The sequence below is a fragment of the Amblyomma mixtum genome, chromosome 10 (genome assembly GCF_055824585.1).
Source record: "Amblyomma mixtum isolate Tamu chromosome 10, ASM5582458v1, whole genome shotgun sequence".
NCBI classification, from domain to species: domain Eukaryota; kingdom Metazoa; phylum Arthropoda; class Arachnida; order Ixodida; family Ixodidae; genus Amblyomma; species Amblyomma mixtum.
In genome coordinates, this window is record NC_143021.1 from 52,976,010 (window position 1) to 53,002,064 (window position 26,055).

At 45.5% G+C, this 26,055-nt stretch overlaps 2 protein-coding genes across 4 annotated transcripts in view; one reads left to right on the forward strand and one right to left on the reverse strand.

Annotated features, from left to right (window-relative positions):
* LOC149325805 (uncharacterized) overlaps nucleotides 1-26,055 on the forward strand; it is an 82,509-nt gene that overhangs the window by 10,945 nt on the left and 45,509 nt on the right. The window contains exon 2 of one of the 3 annotated variants that reach the window (XM_089562750.1): nucleotides 14,170-14,260. The exons of the other annotated variants lie outside the window; for them this stretch is intronic. The gene's annotated coding sequence lies outside the window, so the exon portion shown is untranslated. Of the gene's footprint in view, nucleotides 1-14,169; nucleotides 14,261-26,055 lie in introns of those variants that run through there. 3 annotated transcript variants of the gene reach the window in all.
* LOC149325806 (uncharacterized) overlaps nucleotides 9,938-26,055 on the reverse strand; it is a 93,982-nt gene continuing 77,864 nt past the window's right edge. The window contains exons 6-9 of the mRNA XM_089564390.1: nucleotides 22,709-22,778; nucleotides 13,966-14,002; nucleotides 13,062-13,125; nucleotides 9,938-10,296 (exon numbers count right to left, since the gene is read on the reverse strand). Of these exons, the coding sequence (XP_089420516.1) occupies nucleotides 10,096-10,296; nucleotides 13,062-13,125; nucleotides 13,966-14,002; nucleotides 22,709-22,778 (372 nt within the window). The 3' untranslated portion in view covers nucleotides 9,938-10,095. The remainder of the gene's footprint in view (nucleotides 10,297-13,061; nucleotides 13,126-13,965; nucleotides 14,003-22,708; nucleotides 22,779-26,055) is intronic.

The following is a 26,055-nucleotide window of genomic DNA, read 5'->3' on the forward strand; positions in this document are numbered from 1 at the left end:
GGTTGGAAGGCCCAGCACACATGATCACTTTGGTTAAAAGATAACTTTAAATCCAGGAACTGATCGGATCCGTTTTGTGGAAGTTCTAGAGTGAGTTTGAGAAATTGTGAACAGTTTGAGAATACACTTAAGATCTTGCCAGCTACTTCTGTCAAAGAGTCATAAGAAGAAAGTTTCAAAATAATTAAAAAGTGGTCTACATATCTGATGATTTTTGCTATGAAAGGTTGGGTTAGCTTGAGCTCGAGTACTCGGCCTAGACGCGCAAGAAAGATTTCACACAGCACTGGCGCGAGACTGGAACCTATACAAATTCATTTTTTCTGCACATACAATTTTTCGCCAAAGGAAACAAAAGTAGAATCAAGATAAAAACCGAGCAGCTCCATAAAAGAATCAGACGACACACCACAGGTATTCTGGAAACCAACCAGCCGGCAACGTCGATCAGTTCTCTTACTGCACTGAAAAGTTCATCGTGCGGAATCGAGTAAAACAACTCTTCCACATCGACGGACAACGCTCAGTTGGCACTTGGAACACCAGAATTCAATGCTGCAGCCAAGGTGTCAGACCCAGCTATCTTGAAAGGATCCTCAGGATTTAGTTGTCCCAAATGTGTTTTAAGGAACTTGCTGACTTGAGCCTGCCAGCTTCCTCTTTCTGTAACAATAGTCCTGAATGGGCGCAGATCTTTATGCGTCTTTGCCGTGAAGAAAATGCTCAGAACGTTTAAATCCCATCCCAGCACCTGTTTTGATAGCTTCTGTAGGTTGAGTTTATCTAAAAGAGCCAGTGCGCTGCTCTTAACTGTGGAAGGTTTTTGAGATACAGGCTTGAAGTCCTTACTCACGGCACTGATGGCTTTTTCTTGAAATAGGCTCTGCGGAAGTACGGTGAAGCCACCTTCCTTGTCAGCCTGGACAAGAGCGAGGTCATTCTTCCGGAAGTAGCAGGCAACTTGAAGTAGAACTTTTGAGCTACCAGACTTCTTGGCGAAATTCTTTCGCAAGCTTTCTACGCTTTCTAAACGGCAGGATGTCCTCTCCTCAGCCGGGCCTTGTTGGCCACTCTGTGCACGGACGCTAGAAGGTCATACTTGTCCACCGATGGTTCCAAGCTGTACTTGGGGCCATGCTGTAATACGGCCTCCACTTCTGCAGGGACATTCGCGTTGCCGATGAAGGTAACTGAAACAACGCCCACTTCTTTCCCTTTGCCCTTCCTTGGGAGCTGGTGGCGCAAGCGGTTCCAAAGGAATTCTGTCGACTGCTGCGTTGTGCGCCGAAAGTCCTGCCATCGCCTCCAACCAGACGATCCAAGACCAAGGCTTTCAAAGCACACATTTCGAAGCCAAGCGTTGAAGAATCCCACTTGCCTCCAGCATTCTGCTTTAGAAACCCTTTTCCAATGTCCTACAGATAGTCCAAGCGCCCCGAACATTGACGAAACGTCAAGGGGTCAGGTATTATTTCGCAGGCAATAGGCATAGGCCCTAGCTCTGCACGTCGAAGAAACGATGATTGAAGAACACAGTGCACACTGAACCTCGGGGGCCAAACAACACATAAAAGAGCCTACGTCTGGGGCACATAACTTAGGAGGGTTGAAGTGTAGACCAGTTGGTGAGACATGAAGGAGCTAAACACCGCAGCGGACACGGGACAGAGAAAGAAGACGACGCAGGGTGGTACTTCAACATATGAGTGCATGATTTTAAAACTGCGGATCTAAAACAGCAGGAGGCAATACCCCGCTTTACCACCTTGGAGTGGGAGGAATCAAAAGGCAGCAATGCTTTCTTTGACCTAGGTTGGAAGGCCCAGCACACATGATCACTTTGGTTAAAAGATAACTTTAAATCCAGGAACTGAATGGATTCGTTTTGTGGAAGTTCTAGAGTGAATTTGAGAAATTGTGAACAGTTTGAGAATACACTTGGTGTGGTGTGTCGCCTGATTCTTTTATGGAGCTGCTAGGTTTTTATCTTGATTCTACTTTTGTTTCCTTTGGCGAGAAATTGTATGTGCAGAAAGAGAAATTTGTATAGGCTCCAGTGTCGCTCCAGTGCTGTGTGAAATCTTTCTTGCGCGTCTAGGCCGAGTGCTCGAGCTCAAGCTAACCCAACCTTTCATAGCAAAAATTATCAGATATGTAGACGACTTTTTAATTATTTTGAAACATTCTTCTCATGACTCTTTGACAGAAGTAGCTGGCAAGATCTTAAGTGTATTCTCAAACTGTTCACAATTTCTCAAATTCCCTCTAGAACTGGAAAATTGCAGCGCAGCAGTAACAAGGACGAGACGAGAAGGACGCAAACACAAGGTAAGTGTCCAGCAGCTCCAAGAAGCTACTGACGGCCACGCCTGAAGCATATGCTTCAGGCGTGGCCGTCAGTAGCTTCTTGGAGCTGCTGGACACTTACCTGAATTCCACCTTTGCACAGTTCGAAGACCACATTGTCTCTCAAAGAAACGGGATTTGCATTGGTTCTTGTGTCGCGCCCGTACTAAGCGATATTTGCCTTGCTGTCCGGGACCACAGCATACGGGACCGATGCGCTGAGTTTGGAATAGACGAAGTGTTTAGGTTTGTAGACGATTTTCTCGTAATCTTGAACGAAGAAAACGGTTGTGCGAATACGCGAGTGCCCGAAGTGTTGACAATGTTTTCAGAGTGTCTTCGACCGTTGGAGGGGACTCATGAGCGGCCAGCCAACGGCCACATTTGGTTCTTAGATTTAGGACTGTACTTTGGCTCTGAACACGTTTGCTGGGCCTGTGAGCCGAGGGGTAACAAACCAGTCCTCCCGTATGCCTCAGCGCACTCAAAGCTTGTGAAGAGGGCCATTGTGAAGTCGTGCTTTGTGAGCGCTCTTGAGAAGACATGTGGGCACCGTAAAGAAGAAGGCTTTCGAAGCCAAGTGCGTCGTCTTGAGCAAGCCGGATATCCAGCGCATCTCCTAATTGCTGTTGCTGAGGGCATACTGAAACAATCGCGAAATGGGCCCACCACAAATGAACGTCGAACAAAGGCAGCTGTGATACCATACCTACATGCGGTATCACACAAACTGAAAAGGATAGGAAAAAGAGCGGGGGTTGATATTTTCTTCTCGGCCCCGAAGAAACTGCATCAGTTGTGCAAAGGAGTAAATTCTGACACCGAACGTGAGCCCGACTGCGTGACGAGGCACCGTCCGCGTCTCGTCGATTGCGAAAAAGATGTGATATATTCAATTCCCCTGTCGTGCGGCAACGTCTATATAGGCCAAACATGGAGATGCCTGAACACAAGGCTACAAGAGCACAAAAGGAACCTAAGGGACCCAAACTCAGGGGAACTCGCCTTACAGTGTAGCCAGTGCGAGGGCTGCACCCCTGCCCTTGAAAGAACAGTTATTCTTCGGAAGTGTCGGGACACCTCCACGAGGTTGATAGCAGAAGCTCTGGCGATATCAAAATGTGCAGATAAATGTGTCAGCAACCCCTCTGTGCGCTTTAGTGAAAAAGAAATGCGATTTCTGAACGCCCATGATAGGGCGAAAGATTGGAGGAACGGGAGACAATTCCGATAATCGTGCCACGAATGTATGAGGTGATGTGTTGGTTTCTGTTTAGTTGTTTTGTACCTAGTTCTTATATAGGCTGGCTCAGAGCAATAAAACACAGTTGTGAGTCAGCGCTTGTGTTTGCGTCTTTCTCGTCTCGTCCTTGTTACTGCTGCGCTGCAATTTTCCAGTTCTAGAGGGAATTTGAGAAATTATGAACAGTTTGAGAATACACTTAAGATCTTGCCAGCTACTTCTGTCAAAGAGTCATGAGAAGAAAGTTTCAAAATAATTAAAAAGTCGTCTACATATCTGATAATTTTTGCTATGAAAAGTTGGGTTAGCTTGAGCTCGAGCACTCGGCCTAGACGCGCAAGAAAGATTTCACACAGCACTGGCGCGACACTGGAGCCTATACAAATTCCTTTTTCTGCACATACAATTTCTCGCCAAAGGAAACAAAATTAGAATCAAGATAAAAACCGAGCAGCTCCATAAAAGAATCAGGCGACACACCACACCAAGTGTATTCTCAAACTGTTCACAATTTCTCAAATTCACTCTAGAACTTCCACAAAACGGATCCATTCAGTTCCTGGATTTAAAGTTATCTTTTAACCAAAGTGATCATGTGTGCTGGGCCTTCCAACCTAGGTCAAAGAAAGCATTGCTGCCTTTTGATTCCTCCCACTCCAAGGTGGTAAAGCGGGGTATTGCCTCCTCCTGTTCTAGATCCGCAGTTTTAAAATCATGCACTCATATGTTGAAGTACCACCCTCTGTCGTCTTCTTTCTCTGTCCCGTGTCCGCTGCGGTGTTTAGCTCCTTCATGTCTCACCAACTGGTCTACACTTCAACCCTCCTAAGTTATGTGCCCCCAGACGTAGGCTCTTTTATGTGTTGTTTGGCCCCCGAGGTTCAGTGTGCACTGTGTTCTTCAATCATCGTTTCTTCGACGTGCAGAGCTAGGGCTTATGCCTATTGCCTGCGAAATAATACCCGCCCCCTTGACGTTTCGTCAATGTTCGGGGCGCTTGGACTATCTGTAGGACATTGAAAAAGGGTTTCGAAAAGCAGAATGCTGGAGGCAAGTGGGATTCTTCAAAGCTTGGCTTCGAAATGTGTGCTTTGAAAGCCTTGGTTTTGGATCGTCTGGTTGGAGGCGATGGCAGGACTTCCGGCGCACAATGCAGCAGTCGACAGAATTCCTTTGGAACCGCTTGCGCCACCAGCTCCCAAGGAAAGGCAAAGGGAAAGAAGTGGGCGTTGTTTCAGTTACCTTCATCGGCAACGCGAATGTCCCTGCAGAAGTGGAGGCCGTATTACAGCATGGCCCCAAGTACAGCTTGGAACCATCGGTGGACAAGTATGACCTTCTAGCGTCCGTGCACAGAGTGGCGAACAAGGCCCCGGCTGAGCAGAGGACATCCTGCCGTTTAGAAAGCGTAGAAAGCTTGCGAAAGAATTTCGCCAAGAAGTCTGGTAGCTCAAAAGTTCTACTTCAAGTTGCCTGCTACTTCCGGGAGAATGACCTCGCTCTTGTCCAGGCTGACAAGGAAGGTGGCTTCACCGTACTTCCGCAGAGCCTATTTCAAGAAAAAGCTATCAGTGCCGTGAGTAAGGACTTCAAGCCTGTATCCTTTGGGATCTTCTCTGGGTGTGGGTTGTTGGCAGCGCACTGGCTCTTTTAGATAAACTCAACCTGACAGAACCTATCAAAACAAGTGCTGGGATGGGATTTAAACGTTCTGAGCATCTTCTTCACGGCAAAGACGCATAAAGATCTGTGCCCATTGGGCGAGGGCAGTGGGGTCAGCAAGTTCCTTAAACAGGAGGCATGTCTTGTTCTTATTTGGGACAACTAAAGCCTGAGGATCCTTTCATTGCTGGGCATTGGGGATGTCTGGTCTGGCTGCAGCATGATTCTGGTTCCAAGTGCCAACTGAGCGTTCCGTCGATGTGGAAGAGTTGTTTTACTCGATTCCGCACGATGAACTTTTCAGTGCAGTAAGAGAACTGATCGACGTTGCCGGCTGGTTGGTTTCCAGAATACCTGTGGTGTGTCGTCTGATTCTTTTATGGAGCTGCTCGGTTTTTATATTGATTCTACTTTTGTTTCCTTTGGCGAAAATTGTATGTGCAGAAAAAAGGAATTTGTATAGGTTCCAGTCTCGCGCCAGTGCTGTGTGAAATCTTTCTTGCGCGTCTAGGCCGAGTACTCGAGCTCAAGCTAACCCAACCTTTCATAGCAAAAATCATCAGATATGTAGGAAGACTTTTTAATTATTTGAAACTTTCTTCTTATGACTCTTTGACAGAAGTAGCTGGCAAGATCTTAAGTGTATTCTCAAACTGTTCACAATTTCTCAAACTCACTCTAGAACTTCCACAAAACGGATCCGATCAGTTCCTGGATTTAAAGTTATCTTTTAACCAAAGTGATCATGTGTTCTGGGCCTTCCAACTTAGGTCAAAGAAAGCACTGCTGCCTTTTGATTCCTCCCACTCCAAGGTGGTAAAGTGGGGTATTGCCTTCTCCTGTTTAGATCCGCAGTTTTAAAATCATGCACTCATATGTTGAAGTACCGCCCTGTGTCGTCTTCTTTCTCTGTCCTGTGTCCGCTTCGGTGTTTAGCTCCTTCATGTCTCACCAGCTGGCCTACACTTCTACCTTCCTAAGTTAAAAGAAGGAATTTCATCTATCCCTGGAGCGGTATTTTTTAGGCTAGACATTATTTGAAAGACTTCGTCTGGTGAAGTAGGGCGCAAATAAAAAGAGTGAGGGCATTGACGTGGGCCACAGTAACTACTTAGAGGCGGGGAACCGCGGCGCGAGAAGATGGAATTAAATGCATTAGCAACGTCGGTTTGATCAGTTAAAGTACACTCACCATCAGAGACTTTTATTATGCTCGTTTTGTTTTCAGCTATATTCAGGAATTCCTGAATTGTTACCCAATTCTTACGAGTGTCATTTCCATTTCTAAGTATTTCATTTCGGTAGTAATCTTGTTTGGAGCGTTTAAGTGCTGCGGAGAGAGTATCGGAGTTTTTTTGATAGCGCTGTTTTAGGCGCAGGTTAAATGGCTGCGTTCTAACATTTTTGAGAAGGTATTTTTTTTTATTTATGCAGCTTAGAAGGCTTTTGGTTAGTCGTGGGTTCCGGGGAACTGAATACCAATGAGTGATGGGAGTTACTGATGTGCATGAGCTAATTATTTCTTTGAGCTTCGCAGAAAATTTACTGAACGCTGTATTGGCGGATGTTTCTTGTAGTATGCTATCCCAGTCAGTCTCAGCTACTATCGCAACGAACCGGTTTCTGTTAAATGTTTGCTTATAGCGTTTTCTAGGGGGCCTGTTATTAGGCATACAATAAACAGGAAAGTCGGATAATGGTCCCTGATATCAAAATTGATGACTCCTGCGATCTGAGGAGTAATAACATTATATAATATATGATCAATGACGGTGCTAGAGCCTCGATGAGCAACACGCGTTGGTGACACCATTAGTGACTCTAAACCATGGCCGAGAAAGTAGTTTGTATATACAGAACGAGAGCTGTCAGAAATGTCAGTTATGTCAATATTAATGCCTCCTACGGAAATAAATTCTGCCTTCTTGACGGAAAAAAAAGAGCGTGCTATGATGTTGGCGTCGGTTTTCTCAGGAACTCGATGCGCAACTTCAATATCAGTGATAGAAACTGGACAACCTATTCTCGAGCCAGTTTCTTCCAGAATTGTGACGCAGCTCTCACCCTGAGTAGAAGGAACTCCCTTAACCTCAAGGTTACTGATCCTGGAATATTGCTCCTGTTCAGCCAATCGTTGTGCTACCTGCTTATTTCAACGAGCAAGTTCGTTATTAAGGCGGAAGGCTTTAATGCCTCATCGTTGTAAGCAGGAGTTGTCGACAGAAATGTCACGCTTTTCATTTGGTCGAAATGATCGTGACGTCAGAGCGCGCGAATTTCAAAAGAGGCGAATTGTACTTTGGCAAGTATCCATGCAACCAATTAAAGGGATGGTATAGTGATGCTCGAAGCGGGGCGGAGTTTAGTTAGTTAATTAATTAATTAGCTTAATTAACCATTATAATCAGACCAGATAAATAAATAAAGCGGAGTAGCAAATTGGTCGAGCTGGGGAATCGAACCAGGGTCTCCGGAGTGCGAGAGGAGCACGCTAACCACTCCACCATGCCAACTAGATGGTTTGGAATGAACAGAGGCGCATCTAGTGAATACGGTGTCTTCATTCATTCCCATCTTCCTCCTTTCCCGTTACGGCGAGGTTCAGGTGTCCACCGAGATATGAGAGACAGATACATTTCCTTTCCTCAAAAACCAATTTACCGACGAGCAAGGCGTAGAGCCGAACGGGCGATGGCGTTCTGTGGATTCCCCGGCAGCGCTGCAAGAAGCTGTCGCTTTCCACTTTTAAAGGCGAAGCTTAACACCTTAACCACACATCAGACGCAAGCAGCAACACCGCGCTTAAGGCTTCCGCCTCACCGCACTTTAGGTCAACAAAGTGGCCCCCTGAATTTTTTTCTTATGTCAAGTGAGCTTGCTTGTTTTTCATTTCCTCGTAGAGTTCATTGAACATAGCAAGGCTGCCTCGCAATTCGGAGACTTCTCTTTTCAGTTCTTCAACATCTTTTTGCCAATTCCGCATTGGTGGGCATTATAACAGTTATAGGACTGGTATGGGCAGCAGTGGTTGCGGCAGAAAAAGTACACGTGGAAATCAATAAAACTAACTAAACTGCGTGAACAGCACAGAAGAGTCAGGGCTTGTTCACTGCCGCAACCCCGGCTGCCAAATGTTCGATCCTGTCCGGCGTCGATCCTTATGTGCTCGTTCTGGGGGGCGGGAGGGCACGTTGAGCGTCGGTGGCGCTGTCGGCTGACTTCATTATCGGTGATGTGAACATTGTGGTGTCTGCCGCATGAAGTTATCTAAAATATGCCCGATGGTAAACGGCAATATTCTGCCGACCTCGACCGTAAAGCATTCAGTCAGTACACCGAATGTTGGTCCGGAGTACATCGGCCAGACCAGACGCTGTTTAAATGAGCGAGCAAGCGGACACTTTCTCAACGCAAAAAAGAAGTCTGGGTGCCAAATGACAATTCATTGCAACCAACCCCGCCACGAATGCCCGCCTATGTTATAGGACACTAAATTTCTGGCGACAGCAAGGATTAAAATAGAAAGGGAAGTTATTGACGGTTTTTGGTTTGAAAAGGCTGAGGACGCTTGCATCAGCAGCCCTTCTGTCTGTATACAGTAGAAAGAAAGGTTCTTCTTGGAATGGGCGCGATCTTTGCGTTTTAACCACATCTAGGCATCCTGGGAAACTGTTTTCCACGAACCTCACCTCATTGTCTGTTATTTACTTTCAGTCACTTTGCCGCGCTGTTAGTTGGCCCTATGCGGATCGTTTCTCCTCTCTTTTAAAGAATTTCAATAGTTTTAACGTGTTAACAATTTGGCTGATGGTTGTTTGCTTATGTTTTTTTTATTCTCTATTTTATACGGTTTTACCTTTTTGCCGTGTTATCTGTTGGCGTCAGTTTTATTCGTTTTCGCTTTCAGCCTGTGCCTATTGTCTAGTAAGGTAGTATTTTTTTTCCGTACTGAGATTTTACAACCCTTTTTCACCACCATTTTACCTCTCTCATCGTCGCGTTTCATTTACTGTATACTGCCCCTGGCACCGCCTCTGAATTGATTTTTATAGCTCCAAGATTACGTTTGTTTACTGTACTCATTTTCTCGCGTTCCAGAGCTGTAGGTCTCTAAGGCATGTGGTTCATGCACACCTTTTGTGTGGGGTCCGTTTGACGTTTAGTAAAGCGTTGCATGTTACTGCGTGCACTTTTCATGACTTCATTTTCACTTTGTTATGACCGCCAAGCATATGAGGCGTTCCTTTGCAATGTCCACTGGCTGAGAGTGTTTCACGTGGTCTAGGAAAATGGTATAAATTGTGCTGGTTTTATGACGCAGTAAAGAGTACACTCTTTACTAATCCATCCTGTGTTTCGTGTTTCTTCTATCTTGTCCTCGTTTGCGCTGTGTTAATGTGTTTCGTAGAAACCTGCCCCCTATGTACGGGGCCGACGCCGGCCATGCGAAACAGCGGCCGGGTTGGGCTGTGGCTTCCAGGTCTGCCCTAGGCGTCTGTTTCTTTAGCCTGCTGCTCTGCACGCCGGGAAGGATAAACGGGAACTAATTGGAGAAGGAAAGAGGAGATAAGGGATTAGATATTGCAATGAACCGCCTATTTGCCCCACAAAACTCTCGACAGTGGAAATGCCAATAAACTATTCGCCAAAACCGGTTACCGCTTTAACAAATGTGCGACGCAGGTGTAGTTGTGGTATGGTATTTATTCCAAAGGAGGGTCACGGCAGTGAGGGAAACGTTAATTATTTTTGCGGAATTGGAAAGGGGCCGCCACCAGCTGCTGTAGAAAACTGCCAACGTGCCGTATTGCAGCGTAGGGAATAGCTCAATTCAGGCCCCTTCCTCAGGCAAATTTGGGGATTCCGGCGGCTCCCACCCGTGGCACCAGCGAGGGTCCCAGAAGCAGACTTCCTCCGTCGACGGGCAGCGAGTGACCCGTGATGAAAGACGAGTCGTCCGAACTCAGGAAGGCGATGGCGCGGGCCACTTCGTCAACGGTTCCCAGACGACCCAAGGCGTGCGATGCCGCCAGCGCGGAGCGCAGCTGCGTAAGGAACAGTTATGTAGTGGTCGTGACGCATACTTCAGCAATGGTTCAGGCATTACTGAGTCATATATTTTCCCGCCTGCATTCCAGCACTTTTTCTGTGAGGTCAGTTGCTATCAGGGACTGAGCAAAGTCGCATTAGATGCCCATCCACTTTCAGTCACAGGTAATAAAACAATACCATAAAATATTTGGAAAAACAGGGACCGTAACTACCTCCAGAGCGCACTGAGACTGTCAGTCTCGAATAACAGGGCTGGCCTCAATGTCTCAGTTCCATTAATTGGGCTTACGCTACGCTCCAGACTGTAAGAACGGCATCCTAGTAGTCTTTAGAATTGGTCCTTCGCAGAGGTGCCAGCGGTGTTCTGTTACTTCATATAAGCGCTTCAGTTCGCATTGCACCTACAGCGTTTGCCAAAATTAATGAGGCTGCTTGTTCTCATCGGCAGGCTATCCTTGCCGCCAGTCACCGCTGGAGACCGCACTGAAACCGCTGTTTCGCCAGCACTCTTTTCCCGCACTTAGACCCCCCCCCCCCTTACTTTTCACAACGGCGGCGCATACTGCATCAGTTTTTTTGAGGTCCACAGAAACAAAACACTACTGTCTTTTCATGTATGCTTTCTAAGCTAGTCAACAATCCAAGCCGTATACCTCGACTAAAATCATCACGCCACATCATATCTCGTGTGTGCCTCCTTCATACATTTTATTATCATTTTCGGTCCAGACATGAGCTACTAACAAAACCACTAAGAAGATCTTCCCGTTTAAGCCACAGCCAGTCTCTAGTACGAATTTCCACCCGCACCCTTACAATGAGTAGCTCATTTTTCCCTCATCCAATTGTCTTATGGAATTCCTTACCCGAAAACATAGCCAAATGCACAGACAGAAATCAGTTACGTAATAAGCTAAAACTTCAGCCATCCTGAATAGACTGTCCCCTTTGTATTCTTTCGTTACTTTGTTTAGTTGCATTTCTGCGCCTTAGTGTAATTTTTGTTTCTCTTGCGCTTGCTTGCTTGCTGTTATTTCACTGAGATGTATTTCTGCATTTTTTATTGTATATTTTTCCCTTGCTTTTATTTTTGCTTGCCTTCGTTGTACTTTATATCTTTTCTTCACCTTTTTCCACGTTCAATATATATACATCACGTTAATTCGCCTCCCCTTTATGTAATGTCCTCGGGCCCTTAAGGAGAAAATAAATGAAGTAAATGATATATATTGAGTGATTGCCAGAGGGGTCTGCGAGAGAAGTGAGCCTCGGAAGGCCCGCGAATGATTAATACATTGTCTTCCCTCAGCCATGTTTGGAACATACAAGGCGCGAGTGGGACGGGGACAAGGAGGAACGTAAAGCAACAGGGCAGGCGCCGAGTGCGCCCGTCGAGTGCGCAACGGGATAGCGCACGTTTGCACACTGTCTTGTTAATAATTATAACGAGCCACATTGGGGAACACAACTGAGGTTCAGACTCGGAAAATATCAGCCCCTTTTTGGTGAACGTTATACCCAATACTCACAACAGGAGCAAACGAGAGAACATAATGTTTGAGAGGAGAGTTCTGAATAACAAATATGACTGATTATGCAGTTAACCGCCCCCGAAACGCACGACTATAATCGCATTTAACGTCAGCCCCGGCGGGAAAACCAAATGGTAGTTTTGTCTATACTCGTCCACAAATATGCCTTTTCTTGGCAGAGTATGACATGGCTCAGTTGCAACGCCGCGAAAAGGAGAGGTTAGTTGCTTACGTGACACAGATTCCTTAAATGTATTCGCAGTGGTTGCATTGGAGAAAAGGCCACTGTACCTAGGCTCAGGAACAGCTACGTAGTTCGTATTTATATTGTTGCGGTAGGAATGGGTTGGAATGGAACGTTAAATTCTTGAGGTTTTTATGATCAAAAAGCGGGAAGTACTTGTGTTAGCGACTCTTCGATATCCCTCCGTAGTAATAAAGTTTCCTCTCTTGAGAGTTTTTTGTGACGTCATGTGCTGTGCGACTTTTCAGCCGTGCATTTTAGCGGACGTCTGTTGTTTGCTTAGGCGGGTTATTAATTTTGTTATAGGTTTTGTTTCAGCTCTTCTTTTGCTACGATTGTCATTTGTTTTTTTACTTTTTAATTTTATTTTTGGTTTGTGGTTTCGGACTGCTTTTTCTTTCATGTATGACTCTGCTGTTGCTACGATTGCTTGACGCTGCTTTTGCTATGAGATGGTCTGCTCCTCTAATTTCTTCTATCATAAGCTGTTAGTTAATCTACAGGGGTTAAAGGCTTCTTCTCTGTTATCCTGATGTTGCTGCTTTTTGTTCCACGCGTTGGGTTCGGAGCGATAATGCGATGAGTTTCTTGCCTGAGCTGTATGTTTAAATATGCCAAATTTCCATGTAATAAACAGTTGGCAGTGTGCGCATGGGGTGTTTCTCTCTTGTTAGTGTCCTTGTTGCATCGCCGTTCATTTCATCATGCACCAACTCGCCCCTCAGGCCATTACTCGGAATGAGTTTATTGACACGTGAAGGCTGGGCTGAAATGGAGGAGGCCGCTAAGCGAACGTCCTTCGCGCGTCATCACTTTTGTCCCCCTCCCACACGGTGCCCGCATGCTTCGTTCTCATCCAAGGCGGCGGACGCATGCCAGTATAAAACAGTAATCAATGTCACTCCATTCAAGCGCTCTATGGAACACAAAAGTGGAGAAGGAATGGCACGCATTTTTATGCTGCCATGTTGAAGCATCTCACCATGTTTTGTATCTCCGGTGGCAGTTCTTCCCTCAGCACCATTTTAGTTGCAATTGCGCCAGGACTAAAAAGAAATATAATACGTAATCGTTAACGGTAAGCCTCTCCCACGATCTGCTGTATATTTCGCCTGCATTTTTACACTGCTTTCCTCAAGTGGAAACAAGAAATCGTGCGCCGCTCAAAATTTTGTGAACCATATTTGTTTGGGTGGCACAAAGAACCGGCCTGGGACTGGCAAAATCTACTGGAAGCTGGATTTGTGCTCCTCGAACAGGAACAAAAGCTGTACGGCGTATATCGGCAGATGAAGCTAATCTCTAAAGAAAACGAAAATGTCAGCAATACGCTAGAATTTCTTACTAGCGCGTTCACTTATTCAAATAGGAAAGGTGTGAGCAGCGATGTGGCTAATATCTTAGCGTTCAATGCCTTCTTCTTTTTTTTTTGCTGGCACATGCTCTCACAGGGAAACATAATACGCCTAAAAAAGCAGTAGTGCCTGAATAACATTTCGTATGTAATGAACAGTCCCAATCTTTGCAAATGCCGGCTTAAATTAAGATTGGCCCAGTATTACGACATGAAATTGTTTATTCTCCTAGGAGTTTATTTAAACGGCCTTCGCGCATAAAAAGCTTATTTCTTCAGTATTCTCATTCTTGTTACTACGTAAGCAAACACGTTTCATACCGCAGATACATTGATGTGTGCATTACTTGGAGATTTCGATGATAGAAGCTTCAGAATAATGACACGCCATAAAACGCTTTCTAGTCATGAGAAATGTGTTAGTAAATTAGAAACTTAGTGTATCCTCAGAATACCCGAGCTTGATAATACAAGTACTGCACGAGAAAACTTGCACCAGAAAAGTGCATGTAAATAGACATAAGACACTCACTTGACGGAGTTGACGCGGACACCGTACTGTGCAAATTCTGAAAAGAGAGAGCGCATAAGCGAAGTATAATGATGCGAGTTTCTTACTCCGATCCTATCAGTACATGGTGGCCAAGAATCGTCTGCATTCACGGAAAAAAGCACTGTCATTTTCTGCAGTCGGTTTTTTTGTTGAGGGGATTGCTTTAATTTTTTGGATTTTCAGGCGTCCACCTGAATACGGACGACCATCAGACCACACGCGAGTACAGAATGACTCCTCAGCGCCGGATTCAGCTATGACAACGACATCTGCCTCCATACTTTGCACAAGCCTAGTCTGTCGCCCAAGTTCAACGGTTAACTGGGGGTGAGGATCCCGAAGAATGACTTCACCGGTTTCAGCGTATGGCCGTATTAAAAACCTGGGATGACCACAGGAATGTAAGTCAAGTTTTCTTCGCTCGGGAAGGCTGAGCTATGGTTTGGTACCAAAATCAGGGCTATTTCCTGAAGATGTCGGAATTGTTCAAACGGAGTTCCTCAAGGCTTTCGTCAGCACAGTACGGAAGAAGAAAGCGCCGCTGCTTCTGCTGTCCCATATTCAACAGCCAAATGAGACCATCGTTCCGGTAATCGAAGAGATGGGCCGCCTCTTCTGAAGAGCATACATTATGAGAAGGAGGTGCTCTTCCTGATGAGGGGTATCAGAGAACAGCATTTCGTAGGGTTGGTCCGAAACCCGCCTAAGACTGTTGCTGAGTTCACAACCGATGCGCCTACGATCGAGAAGACCTTCGAACACCCCGCTACAAGCCTTCTGCCTGAGCCAAAAGGATACTTAAACGAGCATCAATGACAGCTTAAAGGGTATCATTCGCAGGGAGCTTCGCTAACTGCTGCCATCTTCGTGGCCTCAAGTTGCGTCGCTTACGGGCGCGGTTGGTTAAGAGGTTCGCCAGGCCTTACACGTGCCCCAAACGATGAGTCCAAATGATTTCCCTCAGGCACTGACTTACATCTCAGAGGGAAATAACTAGAAGAATAAGAATGGGGTGGAGCGCATATGGCAGGTTCTCTCATATCACGCATGGCAGTTCATCAATATCCCTCAAGAGAAAAGTATACAACAGCTGTATCTTACCAGTACTCACCTATGGGGCAGAAACGTGGAGCTAACAAAGAGGGTTCCGCTAAGTTAGGGACAACGCAGCGAGCTATGGAAAGAAAAATGATAGGCGTAACGTGAAGAGATCAGAAGCGGGCGGAGTGGGTGAGAGAACAAACGCGGGTGAATGACATCCTAGTTGAAATCAAGAGGAAGAAGTGGGCTTGGGCAGGGCATCTAATGCGAAGGCAAGATAACCGCTGGTCCCTAAGGGTAACGGAGTGGATTCCAAGAGAAAGCAAGCGTAGCAGGGGACGGCAGAAGGTTGGGTGGGCGGATGAGATTAAGAAATTTGCGGGAATCTGGTGGCCACAGCTGACGAAGGACCGGGTTAATTGGGGAGACATGGGAGAGGGTTTTGCCTTGCAGTGGGCGTAGTCAGGCTGATGATGATGATGATGAAAGGACGTAGCCGAGAAATGCGTCTATCGTCTGCACCGCTCCCACGATACATGAGACCGCGTTTGTGAAGCCAAATACTTCTCCTCCTGTCGTGCCTGCTTACTGTTTTCATAGCATTACGTGGACACCGGGCCATAGCAGGCTTGAAGGCAATGAGGCGGCAAAGCATCTAGCTCGCGAGCTAACACACCGAGGGAATCCTGACGCCTCCACCACTAAATTCTGGTGTATTGCTAGAAATCCTTAGACTGAACGGAAGGAAATATCAACCTCCCCTTATGAAACTCACCACAGGAGAAGCCAAGTTCTGGAGGTAAACACTTTTCCTAACCTGCACTCGTACACCCTCATCTACTCTTCTAGATACCCTCGCACCTATTCCTAGTGCGGCAGTAAGCCCAGGCTTTTCCATGGTTCGTGGAGTTGCGTGAGAAAACCATCCCACCTGACATCATCAGAGAATTCACATCAGCAGTGGGAGGCAGTTCCAAGCAGCACTCGTCTGAAGGCCCAACGTCAGACCATCCAATGCGTCCGGGCATCAGCGCAAGCTTTCCTGGACTAAGGAGTACGATTGCGGGACTCAGCCAAACATTTAGAAAGCTTATACTCCTTTATATCTCTCTCATCCATGAACCTAAAGAGCGGGACTTGGCAAATGTAGGTCGAAGAGAGGGTTTTCGGGAAGCCGCCCTCATTACGCCCAGCGGCACTAAGAGTTTAAGCAAGGCCATTTCGACTTTTTTTTGCCTCACCTAAGTTCCACCGTATAATAGACAAATTACTGGCGGCATCAAGCGGCAGATTTCTCCCGTATGCTTAAATGACGTCATCGTCCTCTCCCGACATATGACGTTCATCTAAAGAGGCTTCCAAAGAGGCAATAAAATCATCATGGCTCACCCTAAAGCCACAGTAGTTCCATCTTTTACCAGCAGCAGCTGTTGCAATGTTATATCTTAAAAAACGATGAAATACACCCGGGCCTGCATTCAGCCGCTGCTATCGCACAGTTCCCAACGCCGAACGACAAGCAAACTGTTCGCCTATTCCGGGTGCTGTGCGCATATAGCCGACGATTTGTAAATACCTTTTTTTTAAATATTAATAACAAAATTTTTATTTCCTCTTTCCAGTACAAATGCGAGCCTGCCAAAGCCTGAAAAGGCTTGAGTGGCAGTGCCCGGCAGCAGACAGCATATAAGTCATGCAGCGAACAGGCAAGTGGCAAAAAAAGATTGGGGGAAGAAAAAGAAAGGGAACGAAAAGAAAGCAAAATCATGTAAAACAGCCCCAAAACAGAATACTGGAACTAACGACGTAATTTCACAATATAAGCTTTAATTATCCTTTTGGAATAAGGGGAAATATTTCTTTGGTAAAATGATTAAGAATAGAAGGAACATAACGTTTTCGAACATAACGTGTTTTGCACACCGCCAGACCCTTGACGCTGCTAAAGTACCGTGCAAGTGGGATGCTCTGCAAGTGGGATGCTCATCAACTTATGCGTGGCTTACAGTCGTGCCCGTGCTGAGACCGAAGAAAACGCCCAAACCGAGTTGTATACAGATGCAAGCAGCATGATAGGTGTAACGTTAAGAGACGGGAAGCGCGCGGAGTCGGCAAGGCAACAAACCAACAAGAACAAAGTATCTTGTGTAGGGCATGCATTGCGACTTTAAGATAACCGCTGGTCCTTAAGGGTAACGGAGTGGATTCCATGGGAAGGCAAACGTAGCAGGGGGCGGCAGAAAGTTAGGTAGGCAGATGAGATTAAGAAGTTTGCGGGGGTTAGAGGGCCGCAGCTGGCAAAGGACAGGGTTAATTGTGGAGACATGGGAGAGGCCTTTTCCCGGCTGTGGGCGTAGTCGGGCTGACAGTGATGAGGATGATGAAGCAGCATGGTGCTAGAGCGCCGTTCTCGTCCAGAAGCAGCAAGGCCGCGAGAGGATTAACAACGTACGCCAGCCGCTGTTTTTCCAAGACAGAGGCCAACCATTCCACGGCGGAATAGCCCTGTGATTTTGTGGGGAACCTCAAAATTCTACCAGTGCTTGTGGGGCAGGCCTCTCAAATTTGTGACTTACCACCACGAGCTCTGCAGTCTTGCCAACAGAAAGTAACCGTCTGGGAGCCTTGTTCAAAGTACCTTACGGCTGCGGGATCATCCCTGTCGTTTACAAGTCCGGACGAAAGAACTGTGATGCCGATTCCTTGCCCGTCGCGAGCCCCTGTAGATCTACCTCCGCAGGACGGCGGTGGCGACACCTACCTTCAACCTATCAGCTGCAGCACTTTGCCAAGCGCCAACGCTTGTATCCCGAACACGAAGGTCTTATGAGTGCTTGGAAGGCAAGCCTTCTTCACCCCGAGTTTCACTGAAGCGTGGATTGTCGTCGTTTGTGTCCAGAATGACACCACCGTGAAGAACTTCGCACCGAAAAACCGAACAGAGCCTCTGACGTCCTTGTTACTCCTGCCATGTATTCTGAAAAGTTCTGCAGGCTTCGCAAGAACGGGCGTGCAGCTGGGCGTATGGATTTTATCGCACCCTCCGCCGCATTATATACAAGGCTTACTGGCCTCGACTACCTGCTGACTACCTGCATGTTATATGAAAATCAACCCAGTTTGTCAGCTACGAAATCTCTTCCCACCCGAAAACCATGAATTTTGAACGCCATCAAACCCCCGTAAAGGCATTGCCCGCAGAAAGGCATAAACCTGCTTCAGCCTTTCGCGAAGTCAGCATGCGGAAACAAGTGGATCATGGTAACGCTCGATGCCTGCCTGGCGCGCTACGCCGAGGCAAAAGCCCTACTGAACGGAGCAGCAGCTGAAGTCACCAAGATGTTCATGGAATGCATCCGTCTGCAACACGGTGCCCCAGAAGTCCTCAACACGGAGAGGGGAACGCCGTTCCCCACATTTATCTTGAATGGTATCACCCAGGCGGAAACGATTGTACGTTGTTCCACGCTGCTGTGGCTACTTCGCAAAGACGTGCTCCGAAAAGTTGTTGACAGCTTTAAAGTGTGCACGACCGAGAGCGTCGGGCATTCCGTTTGACGACCACCGAGCACGCTTGCTGCTACTGCCGCCGGCGTGTCGGATCTTTGCAGGCGTGGGTAAGCGCAACAAACAGCTTCTTTTAGACGGTGTTTTCGTTATCTTCCTCACTGCAGGACTGCCATCACCACTGCGAAAGTACAGTGTTACCCGCAGAGAGCAAAATGCCTATCGGTGCTCTTGAAGACGAGGACGCTGAGAGTGTGTTTGTGAGCGTTCTCAAAGCCTCAGGTCGTAGAGTACCTCGCTGCCCTGCACGATTGTTTGTAGAGACCTCCCCGTAAAAATATTACGAGTTTCCTTATTAAGGGTACCAAAAATTGGAACGAAAAAGTCACCTAGACCTCTGTTTTCGCAATGCAAATATATGCGCCTGCTTGGGGCACAACTTTGATTCTGGTCGGAGCGTTTAGCAGCTGTCAGTTTAGGGTGTCACGTTTATGGAGGCATATTAGCGGCACGGGTAAAATCTGGTGAATTCAGTTTTTAATTCCAATTTAAATCTATTTCACAACTTTATTATGCAGAATGCGAAAACACCATTTGGACTCATAACCAACAGCTAGTTCGGGTCCAAGTACACATAATACAAAAACACAAAATCAAAACTTGTACAGAATAGTGCTAACTTTCGACATTTAAATGAAAACAGTCTAAAATAACACTGGTATAAACCACTCGTCAAGACACAAAGATAGCATGCACGGTATAGAGAAAATACACAATTTGAGAATCTGTAAGAGGACAATAAAATTTCACTGCAAATAAGTCCTATTAAGTGTTTTTTAAGTGCACCAGCAAAATTCTGCGAGTATTTCACTGAAATGGGTTGCGCGTTTCAGATTTTTACCACAGCAGACTGCATTAAACGTTCACCGTATACGTTGCTGATGGGCTGGAGTTTAAAATGGCCAAAGGAAAAGTTTCTAGCGGACAAAAGCAGAGGGTGTGAAGCATTGACACATGGAAGGGGTGGTTGTGTCTTACTATGCCGTTAACACACACAGATACCTTTAAGCAGTGCAATAAATCAATTGGAAGAATCATTGACCTATGAAATAATGGTGTGCTGCTCACATAGAAGTTACACATTTATTATTCTTAGCGCGTGCTTTTTTAGGGGGATGATGCAAACTGAATACGTGTGGTAAGTTCTACCTTTAACCAGATAAAGGGCACGGCATCCAGACGCCAACTTCTTGCAGAATATCTCAATATGGCCTCGCCACTTTAAGTGGCTGTTAAACGTGACACTTAGATATCTATATGAAAACATGACTTCAGGCAAATCCTTATTTACTAGGATTCGGACATCGGTTGCAGCGGTTGTTTTCGGAATAGAATATCATGTACTTGAAGTTTCGCCTTTATTTTTAACTTAATTGCTGAGAAACACTGGGCTACTTTATTAACTTATTGATTGACTTTTCTTATAGTTCCTTTATTGTATCGGCTGTTTTTATTAGACATGCCTAATCAGCGTACATGGAAAGATTTGAACTATCAGTAAATGAAGGCAAGTCATGAATACATTAAAACACAACAATGGACCGAGCACGGATCTCTCCGGAACCTCAGTGTATAGCTTTTGCGGAGAGGATGATATGAAATTCATCACTACAACTGGTTGATGGTCATTGATGTAATTATCCAGAAGGAAAGAAATATTTGTTATGACGAAAGCCGTAGCGTTTCCATTCTGATATCAGAATAAAATGATTACTGGGTCTGCTGCCTTCTTAAATCTAGAAATATAACTTCCACTAAAATATTGATGCGCACAGCCGCGTTAATGTTCTGCGTAAGTGATAGATTTGCTGTGGAAGTTGTAGTGTGGCCTGAAACCACATTGTTGTGCACGGCGGGTACCGTATTTATCTAAAAACTTGCTGAATCTGCTTGCAAGAATATTTTTTAAACATGTTAGCTACCGTGCTGAGAAGAGATAATGGCCTCAGCAATCTGCGTCATTTAGGTCACCGTCCTCATATATACTAGTATTACCTTCGCTCTTTCTCATGCAGATGGGTATTTAGAAGCAATAATAGAATGATTAAAAATGCAGCACAAGACGGGACCGAGAATGCCAAAATTTACTATCACCGCCCTTCTGCTTGTGCTGTCTAAAAATGCAGCTTTATTTGTGGGCATGGTTGAAACAATGTAGTGGACTGCTGCATTTCGGCACATAACGAAGCTATTAGGGATCTTAGACTCAAGATTGATTAGATTTAACTCCGGTAGATTCTGGGCTAGAAGTAGACCGATAGAGGTAAAATTTGAGCTGAAAGTTTCCGCCCCACTTGAGGATTACATGTGATTTCTGTTGGCTACCCGCAGTGTGTGTGACAATGTCAGACAGTTTTCTGCGGTTTCTGTTTGCCCCTTTATTCGCTTACTGTAAAGTACCGTTTTTCAAGTCCTCATCTTGGTTACAGACTTGTTACGCATCGCCTTAAATTGGTGCAGGTAAAATTCGTTCTCTTTATTGCGCTTCCACTTGTTATGCCAATAGTCGTTGCTTTTCGAAGCTTCAAGAATGGGCTTATTCATCTAGGAGCTAATTGGTGCGTTGCGAGAGCGAGATTTGATCGTTCCAATACTATTTGATATCTCACTTGTGAGATCATTAATAAAGTTCGAAAATTTAGTGTCAACATCCTCCTAATAAGCCCCCTCAAAGTTACCTGTTGAATGATTGGTTCGTAATAGTTTGTTGTTGGAAAAGCCGAGTTTGTAGCCGAGTTGTGCAATAGCCGGGTGTGTCTTGCTCTCCCTTACAAACGACTGCTGATCTTTTCCTTAAAAATTGGGTGTTTGGCGTCAGAGGCACAACGAGGGAAACCGGTGAGCGGGAAGGGAGAAAGAGTGGGACGAGATGCCAGCCGGAGTGTCTAGGAACGCTGGCTCTGGCTGAGGGTGAAGTGGAGATGAGCAGTTGGGCAGGGCAATCTTGAGCGTCTACGTGCGAGAGGTGGGGCTTGGAGTGCATAGTTGAAAATGCTTGTTTAGCCGGAGCCATTAAAGGTGCAGTGAAGAGGAATCTGAACTCATCATTTTGGCGCGGGAACTCGATCTACACGTTCCGAGCATTCTTAGAAACTTCGACTCATTGCCCTGTGTGGCCGATTTCCTTAATTAAATCGAATTAACGTGCGGCTCCCGCCTTTATTTTTGAATTTTCCCCGTACGGTGGGCAGAGTCGACCAACGCGTGGAGTGCATTTCAGCCAGCTCCGTGGAGGCTTTGCTTTGGCTTTATTTTATTTTTTAGGTTTCCGTGAATAAATGGTTTCATTCGAACATAATATTGCCGCCAAATAAGCCCGCAGAAATAAAAGTACGCATGGACTATTTGCTACTACGGATTACTACGTATTACTCCGCCGATGGCAGAGCGGCAAGCCGCCGCGGGACGAGTGGAAAGGCAATCCACGCGTTGGTCGACTCCGCGCACCGTACGAGGGAATTCAAAAAAAAGAAAAGATGGGAGCCGAACGTTAATTCGATTTAATTAAGGAAATCGGCCACATAGGGCAATAAATCGATATTTCTAAGAATTCTCGGAACGTGTAGATTGAGTTTCCGCGGCAAAAAGACGAGTTCAGATTTCTCTTCACTGCACCTTTAAGAGGAGCCGCATATAGACCCACATTAAGATCCACATATGAGACCCACGATACCCATACATGGGGCGTGTGTATCGAGGATTGGTGTAGGGACTGAATACGTGTTAAGTGATTGCGCCGTCTTAGTGGCTGTTGGGTTGCGGCTTAGGTTGACCTTGCTGTTCAGTTCGGAGCGTGGTAGGGTGACTATGCACGTTTTGATACAGGGGTGAAAGGGCGGACAAATGTCACCGCCACGCCAAAGACTACTAGCACGCAATCTCAGAGAAGCACACCCTAACTGCCGCTGCACAAATCACTAAAAGCGACACTGCAGTGAGCTGCTATTGTAACGTCTGTATAAAGTTTTACAAAGCAAAACGCCGTTTCATTTGTGTCAGAGCTTCCTCATTCGGACACAGCGCATCTTTATCACCCAAAGCCTTCTATATACGCACAAGCGCAATGATTGAAGAAAACTGTGAGCAAAATATGCTTTACCCAGTGCATACTTACCCAGTGCAGACGCCCGGGTCAGCTGGTCCACGCCAGCTTTGCTGATTCCAGATAGGGGAACCGCTTGTGCCTTTTGTCAGCATAGAAGGAATGACAATGAGCCATCATTGCTTTTGACCAGAACGGGACTAGTTCGTTGGGCATTTTAGTTCACTAGGAGTGAAGTGAGTGCACCCATTTCTCCCACTTTGGTCTGAGGCCTGCTTTGCTAGCAACCTGGAATGACTCGACAGACGAAGTGCGGAAGCAGACGAGTTTCGTTGCGCGGGCTCTCGTTCTTCGCGTCCCGCTTGGAACGGTTTTCTTTACAAAAACTTTCAGCCCCTTAACCTCCTGGGCAAGAGGAGTGGTCAGGGCTAACTGGTTTCCGAAAGGTATAACACAGTGATGACATCACGCTGGACTTCTACTGAACAACTTTGGCCACTGCCACTAAACTGCCACTGAACAAGCACAAATAAACGAAGACATGCCCTCTTTTAGAAACGTTGCCTAGCAGAGTGCGGCTCCCACTCAATTCTTGTTCACTCTGTTTTGTGCTGACAAAACAATGTTTTGGCAGCTGTCCCAATCACTTCTTTTTTCTGGGAGAGACAATGGCTTGCTCTCTATCCGTCGAAAAATGTTTAAGGTAAGCCTACAAGAGGCTGTTTTCAGCAGCATCTGGCTTGCACGGGGCACCTGTGCGTTTTTGTAGCTTAATCGCTACGGCGTCATAGCTGCATGTTAGCTTCAGCAAGTACTGCTCTGTTAAAGGCCTATGTGGTTCTGTTCCAGACGAACTGTACGAGTTTGAGTAAAAGAACGATAGGCTGCGCAAATGAACGTTCACAAGAGGTGACTAGACGGGAACGCGCAATAACAAATGACCCTTATTCACAGAACAGACATATATACGTACAGGTGCCGTCAGTAGTAAATGAAAGGCAATTAAAGAAAAAATTTAATCATTGCCCCCCCCCCCCCCAATTCATGCATTCTTGAAGGCCTATGTTCAGCCTAATTGTGATTATGCGAATTGCACTATGCACCAACAAACATGGACCATTATGCTTTAGATTTAAAGAAATTAAGTTTTTTTGACAACGTAGCCTTTCATTTACTTTTGAAGGCGAGTGTACATGTCCTAGCCAGTACAGGTGCAAAACGGTACCAAAAGTGGTTAGCAGAAAAAAAAAGTTTTATATCACCGTGTCCTCGAGGAAACTTGCGACACTATTAAACAGTATGTTGAACGTCTCAGTGACAATTTTTTTTTGGATTCTGCTTGATAGCATACGCTTCGAAAACTTCTCATCGTTATTGTATCTGTGCGGAACCTTAACGTGTTCTATCAGAAGAGTAGACGCTTAGGTTTGTTGGTTCATATTGCAAGGGTAAAAGCGTAGAGCAAAAAGACGAGGACTCAGAAAGACAGACACACACAGCGCTAAATTTCGCAAAGGAAGGGTGGATTATATACCGACTAATCACACATGCACCATTAAACAATGCGCTTTGTTGCCAAAGGAGCTCGCATATGCTTGGAAACTATTCCAGGACACTCAGTATCTCGGAAAGCAAAAGGAATCTTCAGTGGCCAGAACTTAAAACTCGAAGACGAAATCTGAGATTAAAATTTTTGCATAATATTTTCTATTCAAAGACTGGCATAGACGGATCAAAATATTTGAAGCCGCCTTTCTATGTTTCGAAGCGAAGGGACCACAATTTAAAGCTTCATGAATTTCCTTTTAAAGGTGACGTACTCCGTTATTCGTTTTTTCTGCGAACAGTTCGCGAATGGAATGCTTTGCCGCCACATATTGTTAATGTTCTACCAAATGATGCTTTTTTTCACGCGTTAAGTGCATGATTTCTTGTTTTTTTTTAATGTGAAAGTGCCCCCCTGCTGTAATGCTGAAAGGCGATGCAGGTACCAAATAAAAAAAAAAAATATCTTGCTGATACGCTTTCCTAGCGCATGGTCTGATGGTACATGTGCGATAAGTCAGTATATAAACCACCCTTCCTTTGCGAAATAAATCTTCGCTAGAAGTTGGCGGTGTGTGTGTGTGCGTCTGTCTCTCCTCGAGTTTTTGCGCTACACTTTTACCCTTGCAATGTTTTAGTAGCGCCGAGCCTTTGTGTACCAGACAATGTGCTGGTAAGTGACACTCTTCCTGGCTTTTAACTTTTCACCTGATCTCTCTTAACCGTTACAAATTTTTTTAGACTGTCTATAGACTGTCTATAGATTTCTGTCTATAAAGTCTATAGGCTGTCTATAGACAAATCGTAGAGAACAGTCTATAGGCAATAAGAATGCTACAGACAGTCTATGGGCAATCTATAGATTTATGGCCATACACTTTTAGTAAATTTTTGTCTATAGACAGTCTATAGACGATGAATAGACGAGAAGAAAAATCTATAGGAAGGCAATACAGTCTATAAGAAATCTATAGACTGTCTATAGACCACTTTTATAAGGGTTCTCTGCGCCCAGTAGATATTGGCACATGCCAGGGATGTCTGTTATACTGCGCAGAACTGGCCGTCCACAAAGGGGTTCTTGCTATTCCCGCGAGAGCAATGTTGCTTCTTTTTCGTAATATGCCTTCCAATGCTCCAATATACAGGATGTTTCAGCTAAGATATTACACGGTTTTTATAAAAGCGCTTTTTGAGACAGTAAAACTTTCTTTTCGGCACAGCATTGGCAGTGCTGTAGTACATAACAATACAGCTAACACGCGTTAACTAGAAGGTTGGTTAACTACTGTTGAATAGTTAACCTTTTAACTACTACTCTTACGCTCTTCAGTTATTGAGAGGGGGTAGTCTACCGTAAGTAATATTCATATCAGTTCTTAAAATTTCGAAAACGCTCTTACGCTCGGCGCCGCGGCCCAACAGGTTTTGGCTATTTCGACGCGTTAAGGTTGCTTTTATGCGAGCTTCTTGAAAGCGCCTGTATTTAGGCGCGGTGCAGCCAGAATTTGTTGAACTACAGTACCGAGCGAAATTATATAAGCTGATATGAATATTATTTACAGTAGGCTACACGCCTCTGAGTAATTGAGGAGCCTAACAGGGATAGTTAAAATGTTAAGTATTCAATAGTAGTTAACCAGCCTTAGCGCGTTTCAGCTGTATTCTTTCGTACTACACCGCTGCCACTGCTATGCCGAAAAAAGCGGGCTTCTAACTGAAAAAAAAAAATAAACGAAAAAGTTAACAATTTACACAATTTTTAACGTTTGTTGAACCAACGTCCCAGGAGAGCACGTCAACTTTGTCAATCACAGCATTAGGTTGTCATGAAACCTGAGTCAAATAATACTCTTCTACACGCAGCAGGAAGT